A 19,176-nucleotide genomic window follows, 5' to 3' on the forward strand; every position below is an offset into this window, starting at 1 on the left:
CAAGAGTTTGACACGACCACATGCAAATAGACCGTGCAATGACGGAATATTTTTGTCGTCGTTGCGTAACGTTGTTGACTCAGGCGCAACAAAAGGCTAAGGGAATCCTACGAATTATAATTAGACCGCGAATTTTATGCATCTCCGCGCGGTATTTTTGATCGTCGAAAATTCGGTACAGTAAAACAAGACATTTGCTTTCTTTGCGACACGATGGAGCTCTTACGAGACGAAATCCCTTAATACGAAATAGAGACATTTTATCCGAACAGAGATCCGCGGTTTGATTGGAACAGAACTGGTCCCTGTAAACTGAATGACTAGGAACACAATTTTTGGAGAAACAACAATCTTCGTTCGTTTGCCGATTCCTTCGAGCACCGGAGCGCGATTAGAGCTTGATTCTCACAAAGCGGAGGAGAACGGTGAATGATCGTGTAAGTATTACAGCGACCGTTCGCGTCCGTCGGACTATACGTACAGTTATTGTACGTATATCGTTATCCTATACTACTAGTTGGGGCGGCGGCCGTCCACGTATAAAGCGTCACAGCGTCGCGACGCCTGCTTCACTCGAACCGTTAGTTCTCACAACGACGCGGCACAATCAACAGATAAGGGACAGGTGACTACATTTTTTGTTTCCTTTCTATTGTACTTGTTGTTTCGATATCCTAGCCACGCGAAACTCGTAACGATAGGGTGGTGCGCAAGCCATCTCGAAAGTATCCGGCCTGTTCGCTGCAGGGCTTGAAAACCGTTCATCGTTTTCGCCTGTTGGTTCAGGTCGATTCGATACTTTCGATATGCCACCGAGTATCGGTACTCGAGGGGGCACTGAACGTGCTAGAATCTATCGTTCGGCATTCGGTGTTCAGCTTTCGCTGTACAGTGTCGGAAGCTGAACGACCCAGGAAAAAAAGAGAGAAAGAGAGAGTGAGAACGTTGTTGAGATACCGTGCTCCAATCAGAATTAACATTGTCAGGCATTTCCATGACCACGACGGTATCGTGTGATACAATGTGCACGCTGCTGTTCGCGTAAACTCGCATTCTAGCGCGATGGTTGTTTGAACGAGACAGAGGCTGTGCTCGAAACCGTGTTCGTTCTCGACGAAAGTTAACCATTTTCATGAAGGTAAATCAGCGTTGCATTCTTATTGGCACTAATCAGCCGATCCGATCCGCACGATTCAACCGTTCCTCTTGCCGCCCCAAAGCGTACGTATGTATCACGCGACACGTATGTTTTTCTTCGTTTCTAGGTGTCGAGATTTGACCGACGAGTGAACCCTGACATGTCCATTCCTATGGCAAACATAAGCAATGGAAACGGATCCACGATACAGATCAACTCGCGACCGGACGACATACAGAATCGCATCATTGGGGGTGAGTAATCCGCGACCTTGTCGCGATCAAACGAGCCTGCGAGATTCGAGGAACGATCGGCCCGGTCGCAAATTGTTCGCTTACGTGTACCTAGCGTTCGATTCGTTTCGTTTTGTTTCGGGGGATCGAAGTGTCCATAGGATCGGGCGGGCCCCGCTATGAAATATTACGCAGGTGTAAAGAAGGTCAAACTTTTCATTTACGAGTAACGAATATGCATGTAGTTGTACATATAGGAGAAGTGGAAAGGTCGTCAATCATTTTCCGTTCTCCGTATTTCCGTTATTCGGACGAACACGTGCGTCCAACACGGTGTTTACCAAACTTGCAATCACATCGTACCCCCTTCGAGAGCTTCAAACGATACGGCTGTACGAGGCTAGAGTAACGCAAACATTGTATTATCGCATATTAAATTTGACCAAATATGTAGTTTTCCACGAGTAAACAAACGCCATGTGATAACTAATGGTTCCTCGACCTTTCCACCAGTAGCGGCAGCAATTTCATTCGCACGTCAACAAGTTGTCCCGAATAATGTAGTCGAATCACGATCATTTCTTTCGGGATAAAATTTATCTAAATTAATCTGTATTTAATACTCGGCGACGACCAAATTCTTCGGAAAAACAAGATGAATCGATCGAATCGTTTAAACGATGCAAACGCGATCGGAATGTCGCGAGATGGATTACGTGCGCCTTCTCGGTTTTCTTATCGGCGCGATCTTGCACCCGCCAAGTAGAAACGGTCGACCATCGATCGGCCATCGATGAACGAAGATCGGAGTATGTATTTATTACACATATGTACCGTCTTTGCCGGCGGTCTCGAGAAGTCGTTCGTTGCCTTACACAGGTGAACTTGAGTCATTTAAAATTCACCTTGCCTATGGATTGCTGTCGACCGGCTATAAACACAATCGGCAAATTGTTTCTAACAACAAGTAAAAATCGATCGACAGCGCTTCGTCTGTGAAATGGAAAGCGTTCGCGACCGAGAACGTAATCGTCGTTGCGGTTAAACTGTGTCGTTGACAAAGACATACATATGTCCGGTTGGGAATAGCCATCGATAACGCGTCGAAGGTCGCACAGAAGTAAAAATATGGCATACCATAGTGATATTTACAAGATTGAATATTTTTATTCGATAAAATCTGCAGTAGACGATCTCAGAAAAGTCTCCGAATGCGAACGATCGATCGAATTCTTGTCGAAAACATTTTATTCCAATTTCGATCGAACATTGATGTCCATCAAAATGGAAAATTCAATTTCCATCGTAATGGAAATCGGCATAAAGATTCGCAATCTGCCGATAGCCTTCGCGATACTATGTTTTTCCACGCGTTTCGCTTGGTTGTCACGTCGAAATGTCGCGACCGATTTAATATTTATCGAGCTTCCGCGCGCGTTGCATATTTCATGCGTCAGCCGGCACTTTTACGATCGTTTTCCATGGCGATGCTCCTGTCCGCGATAATTACTCTGATAAACCGGATATTAATTGAGAACACCAGAAAATCCGAGATTTGTGATCTGCTCGAATCGGCGATCATGCGAAAAAAAAACAAAGTCAAGCATTGCCTGCGAAACGACGACGATCGATTTTCACAGGAACGATGATCAAACGATTCGGACAGCTACGTACGTATAATGGAACCGTCGTTGGGTGGAGCGAAAGAGAGACGAAGGAAGAGGATATCCGAAGAGGGTTGTTGGAAGGGGTGGTTGCGCGCACTTGGCGCATTTCGCGCATGCCGCTCTCGCCGAAGCGAGACAGAGAGTTGGCGAAAGATGGACACGGACGGATAGATTGAGATCGAGCGAGTTCGAGCGAGAGAGAATGAGAAGGAGAAAGGGGGAGCGGATGAGCCAGAGATGCAATCGCGGGGGATAGAGAGAGGAAGATAGGACGAGTAAGGGAGGCCTTTTCAATGTGGGTGGTTAAACATAGACCGAGCAGCCACTAAGTCTCAGTGAACCGTGCGACGTGAATAACGCGTCGGAAACTCGAGTTCGAGCCGCCTCGAACCGATCGCGTTCCCTCGTGGAACAACAGGCTCTCCGGCACCCTCCTCTGTTTGCCTAGATCTCAGAGACACTTCAGAGGATTCGCAGGGTGCAGGCTCGATCCCTGGATCGAGAACAGCCGCGTGGACATGACGGACGGTAAGCTGTGCGGATCGCGAAAGATTTCTCGTTCACCTGTTACTGTGCGGTTCCGAGGAGAGTGCAGTGACATGATATACAATACAGACACGAAGTCGGGGAGAATAGCCGCGTTTGGACCGGCGTGGCGCGGCGGAATACCAATTTACGCTTGGGAATACCATAAATATTTTTCTCCACCAAAACGAACAGCCGAATCGAACCAAAAGCATAATTCGTAATCGATCGTTATCCTTGTCGGCGATGGCGCAGGTGTATTTTTCTTTCTAGAGAGACATCATGGTTCGGTGTAGGTCCACGTCGAAATTAGGCTACTCTCCCCTTCTCTATCCGGGTCTATCCTCGGGAATCCGATGATGATTTCCCACGATGCGAAACTCTTCTCGAAGCTTGGCAGCTTTGATTAGCTGTCGCGAACAGAGGACAGAGAGCGGACAGAGTGACCCGAATCCTATGTCCCCCAGGACCGTTCCATTTTGCGACGAAATCCGCGTCACGGAATATGTACCTCTTCCATCTATCGCTATCAGGCCATTGAGCAATCGAGCCATCATTTTTCGAATGTAGGTTGTACACACAGTGTTTATATCGATCCGAGCGAGAGCCGACCGTTCGTACAATCAATAAGAAAAATGAACACCGCTATAAATACGCGTCTCTGTCGCGTTCCACTCTTAAATCGTAGAGTGGAAGAATGAACGGGAATCCGACAACGCTCGGAGATATTAATTATTCGGTGGAAGAACGACTAAAGGTTAAAGTTGACGGGATATTTGAGGGATTCGGACAAGTTCATTAGACTAATGGAACGTAGAAAGCGTGTCGGACTAGAAAGACTAACACCGAAGCAGGTCGTTTTGATCGATCACATAGATTCAAGAATTTATAGGACGCTCTACAGAAAACTTTGATGATAATCGAAACGGTGGGGATCGGGGCTATCGGTCGACAATGGTTGCTAAATTATGGTTCAGGATCTCCGCGACAAGGCCGACTCGACTCTACTCGAACCAGTTGCTTCGTTCTCGATCGAAAGATTCGAGTGGCCGACAAAAGGAGACCTGTTGTTCCATCGGAAACAACGAAACTGGGGCGAAGGGCAAGGTTTAACGTGCAATGATAGGCGAAATATCGACTATCCGCAAGAGTTGAGCGAACCCCTAGCCGAGACGAGCCAAGCGAACCTATCCCAACCCTTGAACTACTCTAGACGCAGACAAGTAGACGCTCGTCCCGATACTTTCGGCAGACGCTTCAGCCCCTCCGTCCCTCGGACCATGCTAATTAGACTGAGTAGACGTTATCGAAAGCATTCCATCGCGAGAGAACACGCCTCCAGAAAGCCATTCTCCGCGACAGCTTTCGAGATGAACGGATAAGAGTAATTTGTTACCGTAGCACAAAGACGGGACAGTTTTTACCCTTTTTACCAACGATTGCCGAATGTTTCAGCGGAAGACAAGTCACCGGACGAACCTAACAGATGCAAAAACATCATAGTGGCATTGTCCTGGGTCGTCGTGATCTTAACGATGCCGTTTTCCCTCTTCATCTGCTTCAAGGTGAGAGATTCGACCGCCCCTGGTCTCACTCGATCGACGCGTACCGCAGCCCCCTCGACGACGTGCTATCAATCTAAAAATATCGGTCACTTACTCACCAGATTCTATTCTTGTTCCTCGGGTTCGTCGGATTCTCCTGCAGTGCCCATTCACTTTCCGTTATCCCTTTCTATGGTCGCGTTACGCCGTTAAACGGCTGATCGGTTGCAGTTCCACGCCACTTCCTGGCCATGCTTCCTGCAAACAATAACATCGTTCGCGATTAATCGTACCGCGAATTATTAGATCGGTACAGAAAAGTTCGTGCCCGATTCCTTCTTAGATGCAACAAGAAATCGGACACGAACTTTTGCACTGACCCAATAGTTAGTCGCCGCGTCGCGACCCTGACTGATGATTTTCCATCGGTTTGCCCGCAGGTGGTGCAAGAGTATGAAAGAGCCGTAATATTCCGACTGGGGCGGCTCCTGTCCGGCGGTGCCAAAGGACCCGGTAATTTTTTCCTTTCATATTCAACGAGGGGCCGACCAAAGGAACGAGAAAATACATTTGGGAATAAACATTCTGAAACTTTTAGGAATCTTTTTCATCCTGCCGTGCGTGGATAATTACGCTCGCGTCGATCTACGAACCCGGACCTACGACGTGCCACCGCAGGAGGTAAATCGCTGCGTTCGCAATTTAGCTGAACGAAAGCAGCCCCGAGAAACGAACCTTGTCGATGGAAAGACGTTTACTTATTACGTATTTCTTATAAATTGCAAACGGACTGTAAAAAGGCTCTGTATCGCGACAGGTGTTGACAAAAGACAGCGTGACGGTGTCGGTGGACGCGGTGGTATACTATCGCGTGAACAACGCGACGATTTCGATCGCGAACGTCGAGAATGCTCACCACAGCACCAGGCTGCTGGCTCAGACCATGCTTCGGAACACCATGGGCACCAGACCGCTCCACGAGATTCTCAGCGAGCGCGAAACCATTTCAGGGAACATGCAGGTAGATACGTAATCGTCTAATCGATCTCTCCCCTCCCGGAACAATTAAACCATATAAACGCTCCAGTTACACGTATAATTTAACCTCTAGGTATCGTTGGACGAGGCTACCGACACGTGGGGAATCAAAGTCGAGCGTGTGGAAATGTGAGTACCGAGAAATGCCGTTTATCCCTCCCCCCCCCCCCTCCACCTTCGACCGGTCAACGATCGAATCGAGTACTTCACCTCTACCTCTGGAACCCTTTGGTTCCATTGCATGAGAGTATCGTTTTTTTAAATTTATTGTACAGCAAGGACGTGAGGCTGCCTGTCCAGTTGCAAAGAGCCATGGCCGCGGAAGCTGAAGCCGCTCGAGAGGCTCGCGCCAAGGTTCGTCTCTCCGTTTCGCTATCTTTTTACAAGAAGATATCTCGTAGATCTGGCCAAGACAATTTGTTCGCGTTGATTACAGGTGATCGCGGCAGAGGGTGAACAGAAAGCTAGCCGAGCGTTGAGGGAGGCGTCCGAGGTGATAGGAGACTCTCCTGCCGCGCTGCAGCTTCGCTACCTACAGGTACGCGCAAGGACCTCCTCGAAGGTCTTCAGATTCTGTCTTATCTTAGTTTCTATCATTGTGTTTGCAGACTCTGAACACAATCTCGGCAGAGAAAAATTCGACGATCGTGTTCCCGCTGCCTATCGACCTGTTGACTTACTTCATGAGAGCGACCGCTATCAAGGACAACCCGATGTAATCCGTTCCTTCGAACCGCATCGCGATACCGGGTGATCGCGTATCGTGATCGCGATAGGGGTCTTCGTACACGCCCTAGAAAATTGAATCCACCGTTTTCTCGTTGCCGAAGCGACGAAGAGAATTGTTCGCGCGAGCTATCGATATTCAATCGTGATCGTTACACCATTAATTTAATACTCGATCTCGATACACGTACAGGCTCTAAAATTTTCACTTACGATTCTCCGGACGTGCTCATTCGATACAGTATTAAGTAGTATAAGTTTGTAATTCGCGTTTACGACGCAAACAACTTTCGCACCGTGACCGCACACTAGCTGACTATCGACCAATTTTCAGAACACTGTATACCTTTTCGAACTTTCACTTGTATTTTTTGATAACTTATTTAACTACGACTACTTACAGACTACAAGGTACGACAGAAGAGAAACAAGCCACAGCGATTCACTGTCAGGTACAACGGTGATTAACGAACGATCTGTTCGACATAGTGCAAGAGTCTGTCGATCGTTCTGCATACCTTGATAATCGAACGACAACGTTCTCGTTCTCGTTCTCATTTTCGTGACTTCGTCGGTCGAAAACTCGACGTTTAACGTTAGAAATCTTTTCTATGTACTTGTTCTAACTGTACGCGTTGTATACATTGTGTCGTTGAAAGCGTTGAATTTTGACGTGCTCGAGATTGAAATTTGCTATATCAAAGATTTGTCGGAATTTATTTTCGTTACATTCCATATTATATACATATATTATATACATATATTATATATATATTTATGTTGTCATGACAAACTCGAACACGAAAGTGGAGCTCCCTATATCAAATCTACGTGTTGATGTGTTGTTGTCCATGTACTCGATCGTAGCCTAGTCTGTTCGAACGGCGCGGTGAGAAGAAAAGCGCGTTTCGTTATCAACACGGAACTCGATCGTTTTAACCGACCAATCAAAACATACAGAGCATTAGTTGTCCGTGTTTCTCGAGCATACTTTCCGGCATTAAACGTAAATGTTCGATTAAGCCGACGACAAAAGACTTAACTTAAACGATTGATATTAGACAATGTACAAAATCATTTCCCAGTTGCATCGTCATCAACGGACTGCGATTCTTTGTACAAATTTATTGTCCGCCATGATCGATTAAACGGAGAAATCTCGAGATTTGACCGAGAGCCTGTTTTAGACTTAGCGACGACGGACGCATCTTTAAAAAAAAAAAGTATCTCCGAGCGTCTGGGAACATATTCACTTCCACTCGTGTATGCGTGTAAATTGTGGTCCTTCCCAAGTGGGCGGAGAAAATGGAATTCATCTTACAATTAGATAGCAACGATCGAACGAAACGTTACGTGAGCACGCAGGCGATTAAATAGCGTAGATTCTACAATTCTCACACACTTTTTCGCGGTCCTTCTCTTTCTACGACATTCAACCGAAACTCTGCATCTCCTAACGATACAAGAACTAAACCTACCTCTGTGTTACATGCTTCGATCTATACTTGTGATACTATGTTACGTTAATACAGAATAACTTTTTCATCGACTCTGGTGAAACGTTCGCGGTCTATCGTGGACAAATAAAATACGAATACGTTTGCAAAACTACGTCAACTTGTATTTTCTCATCCACTGGAATCGTTAATATTCTTTGGTCTTTGGTTTACCTGTGTGTACGCGCGATCCGAACAAAATCAGCAAACAGAAACTCATCGCAACTTGGTCGTACAAGGTTGTTGCACGTAATTCAAACAAAATCCTCTGTTCCCGACGTCGTTCGGTGCTTCCGTGCTGTCCGTGTGGAAAATTAATCTGAACGGCTTCACTGTACCTGAAGAGGATAGAAAATGGATCATCGAAAACACATTGACGACTTCATCGATATTTACTGTCGAACGAGAAGTGCTTACTGACGACAGAAGACGAATTCAAACTTTGGCTTTCCGCGTTGAACGTCCCGCCGCATATACGATCGACGCACGTCATCATCGCTGTCGGTAATTTACCAGAGTTCGATGCACACGGGATCGTCAACCAGTCGGCCTGGCAACCAGCTCCAGTCACCGACGCGATCTGCATCCCTTGCGTGTTCCCCGTCAACGTGAACGCGTTGCTTCGTAGCATTTGCGCGGCCGGAGTTCCGCTAGGCGATACCATTGCCTGACCTTTTCGTTAAACATCAACCAATTATTCGGAAACGTCGACGCAACGTTTCTGAAAGAGGTTCACCTTACCATCGATCGGGCACGCCATATATTGGATTCCACAAAAATTTCTTTCCATTCGAATGCAAATACTGTAATCCTGATTCGACAGCTGCAATCCGGTGTTTGGATCGTAATTGAACGATTTGATTTGGCCGGATATGCCGGTGTAATACTGCAAACATCCTTCCTCGGCTCTGTAGATGGTGTCGCAACGGATCTGAGATATTCGGACTTTCCAGGATCGGGAAAAAGAGCTTCCGCTCGTGACGAACGTTAATGTGACAGGGTTAGTTTGTCCGATACCAACGTCGACGTAAACTAAAAGATTTGTCGGTGTTTAAGAACGCGACACACGAGCCGACATTAAGCTTTTTTTGCGATCGTGCTGCTACGTACTATGATTTCCATTGTTGGCACCACAAATAGGGGGCACCGGATTTCCCCCGGACACGATGAACTGATCGTAAACGCATTGATTGTTCGTGGTTTCCGGTCCTCTTATATTAAATAGCATGAAATCCAATCTAAAAGGTGGACAAATTTCCAATGATTCCGTCGGACACGATTAAAACGGCAAAAATAGAGTAACGGGCTCACCTAAACTGACACACAGACTGATGCGATTTGACGAGGGTCAACTGACAAGACTCCGTGCTGTCGAAATTCGACGGATAATTCGGATTAACGAAATAAGTGTTGTTAATGACAGTCGTCTCACCGCAAGATACAGTTACTGATGCAATCAAATAATTATTGGTTATCTAGTTTCGATACCTTGAGACGACGCTGTTTACGGTTGGACTAGTTGCGTGATTGTTTCCCGCTTTGTGCGCCATATTTACTATGTGTTTACCTAGAACCGAGCAGATCGGATGGACAGATTGGGGGGTAAGGCCCATCCCACGATTGTATGCAACACAAACATGAACACGGCCGGCCTACAGCGTCGTCTTATTTTTTATGCATATCCACGTTCTTTGCTAACGCAATAATATGCATTACTGTGAAAAATAAATATTAAATTTACCGATGCAGCAAACCCCGTAACCGTTCGCACAAATCCCGCTAGATACACCACCACGTTGCGAGCACTCCGATGCTGCCACGCATGTACCATTTTCACCATTCAATCCAGCGCAAATGTTATTGTCGAACCTCACCACGGTGAATAATGGAAAAACTATACGAATGATACCAATGAATGAAATATCGTTACCAAAGATAACGCAACCCAACGCACTTACTTCGTTTTTCTCGACCAATGTGAATCGGGGTAGCGCTTTGGACGTTGCTCGATTTCAACGTACTTTTTGGCGAATCCCGCGACAACGTTTCGTTTGTACGAACATTGCTTCTTTGCCAGAAATGCGTAAATCTTCTTAGGGCATCCCACGTATTCGCGTCGATGCACGTTGTGGACGTATATAGTATAAACACGAGAAAATGATAGAAACGCATTGTCGCGTTACAAAAGACGTAGTAACAAAAACCTTCTGCTGTCGTTCTAGTAAGTAAGCTTGAATCACTCGGGCGAAGGGTCCTGACACGACTGGAAAACAAAAGCAAGTGCGAAAAGATAATATACTTACGGTCGCGTTTACACGGTCCGCGCATCGCGTTTCTGAAGTATGGTTACTGCATATGTAGCGTTGAAACGGTTCGTAAAAATATAAGGTGAAAGCAAATGATTTTATTGACCATTTATGACACCCGACCATTGTGCTCAGCCATCGTGTCGAGACGGTAATTTTACTTTCACCACTGCAATTAAATGAATTTTGGCTCCTTCGGCTGCAGCCGCCGCTGCGTCGGAGGCAGCATTCTAACGCTCTCTAAACCGGCAACAGTTGACGGTAAAGAACGATAACATCTTTGAGAATACGGTCCTTTTCATCTTTGTTGGTACAATGGATGACAGAGCATTATCTTGCATAGATGCATAGGCTGACAAGAGAGAAAGCGAACTTTCTAAATGCTGTTCTAACTGTTTTTCAGCACGGTCTGTAAGTTCCAAGATGCGCGCGACACACAGGACAATAATGGTCTATGTTATTGCACGAACTCAAGCAGTACGGTAGGATGCAACACGGCCAGCATCTGCGAATAAAAGATTTCTCTTATACGCTTGTACGCGTACGTGTTTCTCGGCTGTTGTTTGTAAATAATTATACCCGCAGAGAAGCAGCACAAAAGCGGTGATATGAGTAATTACGGATTGGCGAACTTCTACAGTTGTAACAATGATCGCGGTGCACCGGGGGCACACTGCGGTCGTAGGTCTTGGGGTCCACAGTCGATTCGCGTTCGCTGCAAAGCGAATCGTTACGAAATCGTAGACACCTTTTAGGCAGGGTGATTCGATATCCGAACGAAAATATTCTATTACGTGAAGTGGAGAACAGCTGATCCATGGAGAAAGACGCGAGGCCCATTCCTTGCGCTTGTGCCTGTGCTTGGGCGTAACTGGGCGGTGGTATCGGAGCAACGAAAGACGATCGATTTGTCGATCGAAACGGTCCCCAATTACGCATTGGCGGGCGTCTGGCAAATATCGACGAATACGTTGGCGGTGCATCTCTCATGCGAGCACGCGTGTATGTCTATTCCGTGAATCAGTTTCCGTTATTTTGTGGGGTTGGCTGAATAATTTCCCGGTTCTGAAAAGTATGTAAACAACCACAATTGATATCGTGAATGTCAATAAGAAATTCTAGTATTAACACATTGTTTGCGGGACATTTCGCGCGCGGCCTTCAGCCTGGCGCACAGTGCGGACAAAAGGCCTATTTTCGGCACTTCTCGTAGTTTGGTTATTAATGTATATATAGAAGAAATTTTTTACAGATAATTATATTTACCAATATAGTTAATAACTTTTTAACAAAAAAAATAATTTTTAGAAAAAAAAATTTATTAAAAATTAACAAATTTATTTTTAAAAACTAAGAAGTTTAGAACAAAATTAATAATAAATGAACCATATGTAAAATTAACAATAATAAACTTAAACAAATTATAATACCAGTGAATAAAATGAATAAACTTAACAAAACGCTATTCGCTATCCGAGTCATTCTCAGTACTTTGATTGCGACCTAAAATCATTGACTCTCATGATCTTGCACATCTCGATCTATCCTTACATTCTTATTACTTTTTCAATAGTTATAAAACATATATTAAAAACAAATTAAAAATACATAAAAATGATTGATATATAATTATTGCAAAATTGTATTATGCATAAAAATGATTATTATATGATTATTATTAACAATTTCCATCCTAATACGCATGTTTTGCAAAAGAAATGTATTTCATATCGTGATATACACGAATATTGAACTTTTCCAGTAAATTCCCCACTGTAACTGTGGCGAACAAATGGCACAATTTTTTACAACCAAATTTGTTTACAAATGTATACTTATTGTTAATTATTCACAGAAAATGAAATTTAACAATATAACTAATACATTTAAAAAGAAAATAACAAATTTTCCACGATAGATCCTAAAGGAAAGGTATGGACACTTCTTAAAAAGTTTATAAAATTGAGAGTCGCAAAAAGTGGCAGACAAAACTATGAAATTCTTAAACTATAATAAGTAATGTATCCGAATATGCATAAATCTCAGGACATATTTTGCCGTTTTTGTTTTATGTTGATTCGAAGTTTTATATGCAATTAACAAATAAAACCACCGTTGAAAATTTGTACAAAAAATAAATCTACTTTATTAAATGTATAAAGAATGCATATTCCTGGGTAAGCACTTTCCATTACACAGAACTATTATTGCACACTCATTTACAGTTAATATAACATTTTTCGATTTTTGGCAATTTAGAGAGTACCTCCATGGCCAAATTTTTTTACAAAAATTTAAATTTGGTTACTAATGCATATGTAATGGTAATTAATCACAAAAATGAAATTTAACAATAAAATTAATAAATTGAAAAAAGAAAAAACAATATTTATGCATAAAAAAGTTGTTAAGTGATTTTTAAATGAATAATAATATGAATTTCCTGCTAATATGCAGTTCTGCCAAAGGAAATTTTCATACATCGTCAAATAAACATGTGAGATGTGCCGACTTGTCCGCACTGTGTGGCGCGGACGATATTTCAGCCGCCGCGTAAGAAATTAGACATTTTTAGAAATCGCTATAACTTTAAAATGATGCTACAAATAACAAAAGTAGTACGTCAATATAACAAGGATGTATGTTGTGGAACTGTCAGAAATACGATGGTAACGTCGTTAAAAACCCGTATAAATACGGGACCCTACTTCCACCAGCAGACAATGAAAAACGGATATTTATGTGTCCCGAAAACCACCACCAGTCTAAAAAAAACGAATTTATTCGTGTCCCGACAACAATGTGTTAAGGCAGCCACGTCGATGTACATCTCAAACCCGGGATATTATTCTGCCAGACCCTGTATGATTCGGTTAATGCTAGAAGACACTGGCTACGGTATGGAAATTTGAATACTTCATCGTTCACAATCGGCACGCATTGCAAACAGCTAGCTAAACTCCACTGCTGATTGCTACTTTCAAGCGACGACAGGCTGCTACTTGTCGTGTCCCTATTGCTCGACGATATCGCATCCATCGCGCTCGAACGTCCATACGAATTTGGCGCGTCATCGTTGTCTTGACAAAACGTACGAGCGTCAGTACATTACAATAAATAACGGTAATTATATAGAAGTTGGTCCTCCTCACCGATTTTGATGACCTTGAAATATGTTGTCAAGGTCATCACTCTGAACAACTTCTCCCTATACATGTTACCGTCACTCGATTTTAGTTTTCGGGATATTCGCAAAAAACTATTGCTAATACTGTATTGAATTTTCCGTATTCTTGCATTGTAGCTGTCATGCAGAATTTGATCTAGTAATTGAAATATCATGCGAATAGAATGAGTTGTGGTTAGGTCGCGGAGGGGGCGGAGACCATGCATACGAGAATCGAAGAGCAGTTGAGAACATATTTCAAGGTCATCGAAATCGGCGAGGTGGACCAACTTCTATATAATTACCTAAATGACTACCGGATAACGAAACAAAGAAATCGTTAACAGAATATACCAGATTCGTTGACGACATGGACCAATAGGCTACGCGCATCCGGCGACGATGCCGCGTAATCTGTAGTCACGGTTAAAACTTCATTTTTTTGGCCACATGCCGACGAGGTGAGCGACGCAGACATTTGCATAGTGTCTTGCGAAGTTTTGGGCATTAGTGACGGATGTGGCGGCGTTGCTTGCGTCGTAGCTTCGTGGCTAAGAGTGGCCGACGTCTAAAGCGAATTAAAATTTGCGTGGCTATCGTTTAGAACGTAATTACTTCATCTATTTTATATGGACTAATGCTCTACCTACCGGTAGTCTATTAATAGAATTTTAAAAAATGTTTAAATTTCATTACTGGGAATAGAGGGGGGGCGGGGACACGCTCACAAGTGTAGTGCGTAATACCTTGCTCTGCAAAAGTTTGCGCGCAAAAGATTTCCCATTTTCGCGGGATTCTTCGAGGTCGTGACCAGTTTCGTAACTGAATCGCGTCGGTAATGTCGTCGAGTCGGTAAATTGTTTACGCGACGACGACTGTGTTACAGTTAGCCTGACCAACGTTAGAGGGGTCTGTGTACCAATCGTCGATAATTCAATCACTCTCTTTACCGATTCTGTTTCCTTCAACTCTTGTGAATTTTCTGAAATACACGTACTTACTTATGTCTAACGTAATAAAAACCTGTTCCTATTTGTTCGAATATCCTTAAAATTAATGAACGATATACCTAATGCAGCCGATTCAGTATCCTCCACCTCTTCTAAATTACCTTCAACGCCTTGTGCACCATGGTACGAGGATCTGTCAGTCTTCGAATGCATAGTTACTATATAATACAGCGAATCATTCAAAATTATGATAACTAATTAAAAGTTGATAACTGCTCTGGGTCAGGACAAATAAGATTAATTACCAAGACGTAGGTTTTCATGCGAATGATAGTTCAAATCCAACAGAAAAATAGAGGTTAGAGGTGTCCGTGATACATATGTAATCGGCAATGTTATTCCATACGGTCTAGCAAGGTGCAGCAAGGTTAATATCGCTTCTTCACTCCCGACTTCATCGACAATGTATGCGTACCATTACTACAATAAAAAAGAATACTTATCTTTCAAAACATTCTACTCGTCGATTTGCAACGAACCGGTCGAAACGTGCAAAGAAGAATTCAAACAGAGCGCTGCCCGACACACGCAAAGATGGCTCTCGACATCGGAGAATTCGTACTTCTAAATACTGTAGGAAGCGTACACCGTAGGAAGCTCGAAAAAGATTCCGAGTTGCGACTGTTGCGGATCGTTGAATAGAAAGAATGAAAATACGATTATCTAACGTTGCATTCGTCTCATCGAAGCACTTGTAATTTCGATTTGATCGTGGTTATTTTCTAGCCCTGTTGTCGGGGAGCGAGGAAGTCGAAGCGTTCCATTGTGTCGCGAGTCGCGAGTAATCGCAGCGCAGCGGCGGCCATAAAAAAATCGTGGCGCTGCCGCTGCGTTGAGCGTGCGCTGACGCCATTGTGTGCTCGAGAGGCGAGAACAGCCGAAATGGAGGAGAGTCAAACATCGGAAAGTGTCGCCGTGCTACCGGACATGTCCGAACCGTTGACGAGCGAGACCGAGGAGGCGTCCGCCCTAACGACCGAACACGAGGCGCATCCCGTCGCGGTGACGGCAAGCGTCACTTCGGTACCGGGTGTTGCTGGTGTTCCAGGAGTCGGTGTACCGGTTTCTTTGCCTGTTGGTTCTATCATCGGTGTAGCGAACTCAACCAACGGCACGACCTTCAACGTCATCACCTCGGATCAGTTGCAGGTCGGTCGAAACAAGAATCTTTTCATTCATGCTTTTCTCTTATCGATACCGCTACGCAAACAATGCGATTACATTAATACTCAACGATTCTCTTCTCGATGAACAAATTCTCGAATGCCATGGACGGGGGTTGGGTTTGTTTCACTTTCTAGGCGTACCCGCGAGTCATGGTCTACGTATATAGCGCATACGCGTGTTGGAAATTTTAGAAATTATAATTAACATTAAGGCCTAGTTCAGACACGGCGGAAACCGCGTGGTGCTTATTTACATTAGCGTCTTCATATTCGTTCACACCTGTCCGCGCGGACCAGCGATCCGCGCGGATGACGCCATTGGACCGCAGGAAACAACATTCGCGCTGCATCCGCGCGATTCTATTTACTATGGCTCTTATGATAGCGTTCAATTTGACGGACTATGCGCGTTTAGGATGTGTGCTAGCATGCATCGCTTCGACCTCTCTCCTGCATATCCCACGGTTGCCGGAACAATTATCAATTTTCACGCGGTTCAAACCGTGCAGATTCCGCCGTGTCTGAACTAGCCCTAACCCTATGTTATCAATCTGATACGATTATAATTCTATAGAAAATATTTTTGGAGTACACTAGCATCGCTTTCAAAATGCAATGCAAAATCACAGCGAGCATAGGACCATGAAGAGCGCTTTGCTCCATACTCGACGGTTCGTACGTGTAACAAGCAGTTTATATAAACGGTACTTTCTCTTTTAGCTACCCGGATCTGGCCAGTTCAAGCAGATGCTATGCGTGGACAACGGTTTTATTTGTGAACCTCGTACCGACAAGGATTCGGACCCTCTACGGTGGAACGGGGAATTAAAAGCAACGCATATAGTAATTCAGAATAGTACAGAGGAACACGAGTCTGAACAAATACACGTCTCGACTGGGAATACCCAACAAATATGCAGTTGGTCGGAATCTGCTAATTTGGCGGTATTGCCTGTCAGGTGTAAGAACACAAATGCAGAGCTACATAAAAGTCGTTTCGGTTCTGGAGCCAGAGGGAGATGTATCAAGCTTGGCCAGGAATGGTATACGCCAAGCGAATTTGAGGCACTTTGTGGAAGAGCATCTAGCAAAGATTGGAAGCGCAGTATTAGATTCGGCGGCAGAAGTTTGCAGACCTTGATAGACGAACAAATTTTAAAGCCACACGCAACTTCTTGCACTTGCGCGGCGTGTTGTGACGATGATAGTGCGGTAGGCATGCTAGACGAATTACTTAATTACTAATATATGTATGTAGAATCAGTAGTTACCAATTGTATACTGACTATTACAGACAGGTCCAGTACGATTATTTACGCCCTACAAGCGTAGAAAAAGAACGAGAGACACGTCGGACGGAGATGCACCAACGCGGAAGATCAAAAGCGATAACTCCCGCGATGGCAGTAACAACGACGAAAGCGATGGTGAAGTCGTTATACCTGACAAAGAAGTATGGCCACAGTTTGTCTCAACGGAGGGGTTGGTTGTGCAACAGCCGCAAGATCAAGATGGTGTCGTTCAAAATGTACATCAAACAGAAAATGGACAGACCGATGAAGTCTTTAAGAAGCTTGACGAAGTGTCCAGTAAAATGTTAAAGCTAGCTTACGAGTTTAGAAGAACTTTAGAAGAAGCTAAAGAAGTAACTAGACAGCAAAGAAGAGAGCAAGCACTAGTAGCCCAATTAGGAGGTAGGGGAGATGTTATTGAAACTGTTGGGTTACAACCAGCATCGGATACTCATAACAAAAAAGTAATATACATATGAAAGATAACGACTTTGAATTCTATAAAAAAAGAAAAAAATAGAACTCGTAAATGTTTAATCAATTTCTTTATGTTTCTATTATAGTGCGCCAATTGCAACAGAGAAGCATTCGCAGAGTGCTCTTTATGTAGACGAACGCCGTATTGTTCTACGTTTTGTCAACGCAAAGATTGGGCGGGTCATCAAGTAGAATGTGTCCGGGGTGCGGCTGAAACTGTAATGCTAATAGTAGAAAGTAGTAGTGGTGATACCAGTGCTCTTGCGACGACTACGGGGGACCAATAGCTAGTGTTCCTCACACCCATTCACCAAAGGAATATAGACACTGAACAAACAAATTTACAAACTTCAAAATTGAGAGAAGAGACGAAGACTTAACAGATTTGTTTAATGACTCGAAGGTCAAAGTTCTGTATATACCGTAGCAAATATTTTGTACGCGTATAAGCTAAAGTGTAATGATATTATTAAGTGTATAAGTGTATACATACAGAGAAGTGGAAACTTATTCAGGATCATGGCTGAATAACATGGGAGACGTTGATGAAAAGGTCAAAAATCATATACCAAATGATTATGTGTATAAAAATAAAAAGGAAATATGCTTCATGAAGGCATATGTGTGTGTATGCATATATGTATGTATACACGTATATGTATATCTGCAATATGATGTTATGTCCCTAAAATATATATTTATGTGTATACATATGTATACGTATTACAAATTAGAAAATATACTTTTATGATTTTTTTTTAATAAAAATCTAAATCGACCAAAGGAGGTAGTTAGGCTTCTATGGAAACTATTTATGTACATCATTACAAAAGTGTTTTCTGTTTGTAGATATTATTTTGTAATGCTATTTTTATTAGTAAAAGTTTTAAAACGTGATATCGCTTTACTATTAATTTTTAGTACAAATACTAAGAGAAAGATTATTGGATACTTTTATTCGTACTTTGTTATATCAAAACATTTTTGCAAGAACATAATCATAACTAATTCTATATTTTCTGAGGACAAGAGTATCATAATCTTTATTCGATTTAATACTGTTAAGAATATCAATTTGAAGATTTGTATAGATAGTATACAAATACAAATCTACACAAACCACTGAAAAAAATATAAGTAAAAGATGAACGTGATAAATAGTCGAAGATGTATTATTTGTCTAGTATTTTTAATATGTTTTTTAAAATAAAACACATTAGAAAAATTATTTACTCAATTTTACATGGTAGAACTATTTTACCAGATAGGTAGTAGATATTTTTTGTTGCCTTTATATATTTAAAACCAGAGAGATAAATAAACTAATATTTTTTTCCATTGATAGGTTCTATGAATCTTAATTTACCAGTGAGAGTAGAGATTGCCATCGTG

The 19,176-nt window shown here is 43.1% G+C and overlaps 4 protein-coding genes across 10 annotated transcripts; 2 read left to right on the forward strand and 2 right to left on the reverse strand.

Moving 5' to 3' along the window:
• Positions 1-520: 520 nt before the first annotated feature.
• Positions 521-8,482, forward strand: LOC143352635 (band 7 protein AGAP004871). 2 transcript variants are annotated; one of them, XM_076785298.1, is made up of 11 exons: positions 521-625; positions 987-1,138; positions 1,266-1,392; positions 5,019-5,128; positions 5,548-5,620; positions 5,706-5,788; positions 5,925-6,128; positions 6,219-6,274; positions 6,421-6,499; positions 6,582-6,683; positions 6,754-8,482. In XM_076785298.1, the coding sequence occupies exons 2-11, from the start codon at positions 1,133-1,135 to the stop codon at positions 6,862-6,864; spliced, it is 951 nt and encodes a 316-aa protein (XP_076641413.1). In that variant the 5' UTR covers positions 521-625; positions 987-1,132; the 3' UTR covers positions 6,865-8,482. The 2 variants fall into 2 exon arrangements, with proteins under 2 accessions (XP_076641413.1, XP_076641422.1); XM_076785307.1 differs by lacking the exon at positions 987-1,138 and having other exon boundaries at positions 600-625.
• Positions 8,068-10,695, reverse strand: LOC143352593 (uncharacterized). The gene is made up of 7 exons (XM_076785223.1): positions 10,326-10,695; positions 10,109-10,261; positions 9,679-9,814; positions 9,478-9,605; positions 9,109-9,399; positions 8,785-9,039; positions 8,068-8,705 (listed from the first exon to the last, which is right to left on the reverse strand). The coding sequence occupies exons 1-7, from the start codon at positions 10,693-10,695 to the stop codon at positions 8,584-8,586; spliced, it is 1,455 nt and encodes a 484-aa protein (XP_076641338.1). The 3' UTR covers positions 8,068-8,583.
• Positions 10,696-11,058: 363 nt separating this feature from the next.
• On the reverse strand, positions 11,059-15,476 carry LOC143352608 (uncharacterized). 5 transcript variants are annotated; one of them, XM_076785259.1, is made up of 8 exons: positions 15,436-15,476; positions 14,909-15,269; positions 14,586-14,839; positions 14,194-14,407; positions 13,590-13,753; positions 11,468-11,681; positions 11,253-11,388; positions 11,059-11,178 (listed from the first exon to the last, which is right to left on the reverse strand). In XM_076785259.1, exons 2-8 carry the CDS (start codon positions 15,000-15,002, stop codon positions 11,073-11,075), a joined length of 1,182 nt encoding a protein of 393 aa, XP_076641374.1. In that variant the 5' UTR covers positions 15,003-15,269; positions 15,436-15,476; the 3' UTR covers positions 11,059-11,072. The 5 variants fall into 5 exon arrangements, with proteins under 5 accessions (XP_076641374.1, XP_076641367.1, XP_076641401.1 ...); XM_076785252.1 differs by lacking the exon at positions 15,436-15,476 and adding an exon at positions 15,329-15,403; XM_076785286.1 differs by lacking the exon at positions 15,436-15,476 and having other exon boundaries at positions 14,586-14,821; positions 14,909-15,007; positions 15,095-15,378.
• A 100-nt stretch (positions 15,477-15,576) lies between these two features.
• On the forward strand, positions 15,577-19,126 carry Deaf1 (deformed epidermal autoregulatory factor 1). 2 transcript variants are annotated; one of them, XM_076785231.1, is made up of 4 exons: positions 15,577-15,998; positions 16,736-17,227; positions 17,310-17,771; positions 17,871-19,126. In XM_076785231.1, exons 1-4 carry the CDS (start codon positions 15,732-15,734, stop codon positions 18,069-18,071), a joined length of 1,422 nt encoding a protein of 473 aa, XP_076641346.1. In that variant the 5' UTR covers positions 15,577-15,731; the 3' UTR covers positions 18,072-19,126. The 2 variants fall into 2 exon arrangements, with proteins under 2 accessions (XP_076641346.1, XP_076641354.1); XM_076785239.1 differs by having other exon boundaries at positions 17,310-17,709; positions 17,871-18,052.
• Positions 19,127-19,176: the final 50 nt, after the last annotated feature.

Source organism: Halictus rubicundus, chromosome 1, assembly GCF_050948215.1.
Source record: "Halictus rubicundus isolate RS-2024b chromosome 1, iyHalRubi1_principal, whole genome shotgun sequence".
NCBI lineage: Eukaryota > Metazoa > Arthropoda > Insecta > Hymenoptera > Halictidae > Halictus > Halictus rubicundus.

Coding starts and splice junctions, on each gene's coding strand:
- LOC143352635 (XM_076785298.1), top strand. Junction 5,621..5,705: donor CGGCGGTGCCAAAGGACCCG/GTAATTTTTTCC, acceptor TGAAACTTTTAG/GAATCTTTTTCATCCTGCCG. Junction 6,275..6,420: donor AAAGTCGAGCGTGTGGAAAT/GTGAGTACCGAG, acceptor TTTATTGTACAG/CAAGGACGTGAGGCTGCCTG.
- LOC143352608 (XM_076785259.1), bottom strand. CDS start 15,002: ATGCATTCGAAGACTGACAGATCCTCGTACCATGGTGCACAAGGCGTT. Junction 14,840..14,908: donor TACTGAATCGGCTGCATTAG/GTATATCGTTCA, acceptor GTTAGACATAAG/TAAGTACGTGTATTTCAGAA. Junction 14,408..14,585: donor GCAAACTTTTGCAGAGCAAG/GTATTACGCACT, acceptor AATTCGCTTTAG/ACGTCGGCCACTCTTAGCCA.
- LOC143352593 (XM_076785223.1), bottom strand. CDS start 10,695: ATGCGCGGACCGTGTAAACGCGACCGTAAGTATATTATCTTTTCGCAC. Junction 9,400..9,477: donor TGCCAACAATGGAAATCATA/GTACGTAGCAGC, acceptor CAAATCTTTTAG/TTTACGTCGACGTTGGTATC. Junction 8,706..8,784: donor GAATTCGTCTTCTGTCGTCA/GTAAGCACTTCT, acceptor TATCCTCTTCAG/GTACAGTGAAGCCGTTCAGA.
- Deaf1 (XM_076785231.1), top strand. CDS start 15,732: ATGGAGGAGAGTCAAACATCGGAAAGTGTCGCCGTGCTACCGGACATG. Junction 17,228..17,309: donor GTTGTGACGATGATAGTGCG/GTAGGCATGCTA, acceptor TGACTATTACAG/ACAGGTCCAGTACGATTATT. Junction 17,772..17,870: donor CGGATACTCATAACAAAAAA/GTAATATACATA, acceptor TTTCTATTATAG/TGCGCCAATTGCAACAGAGA.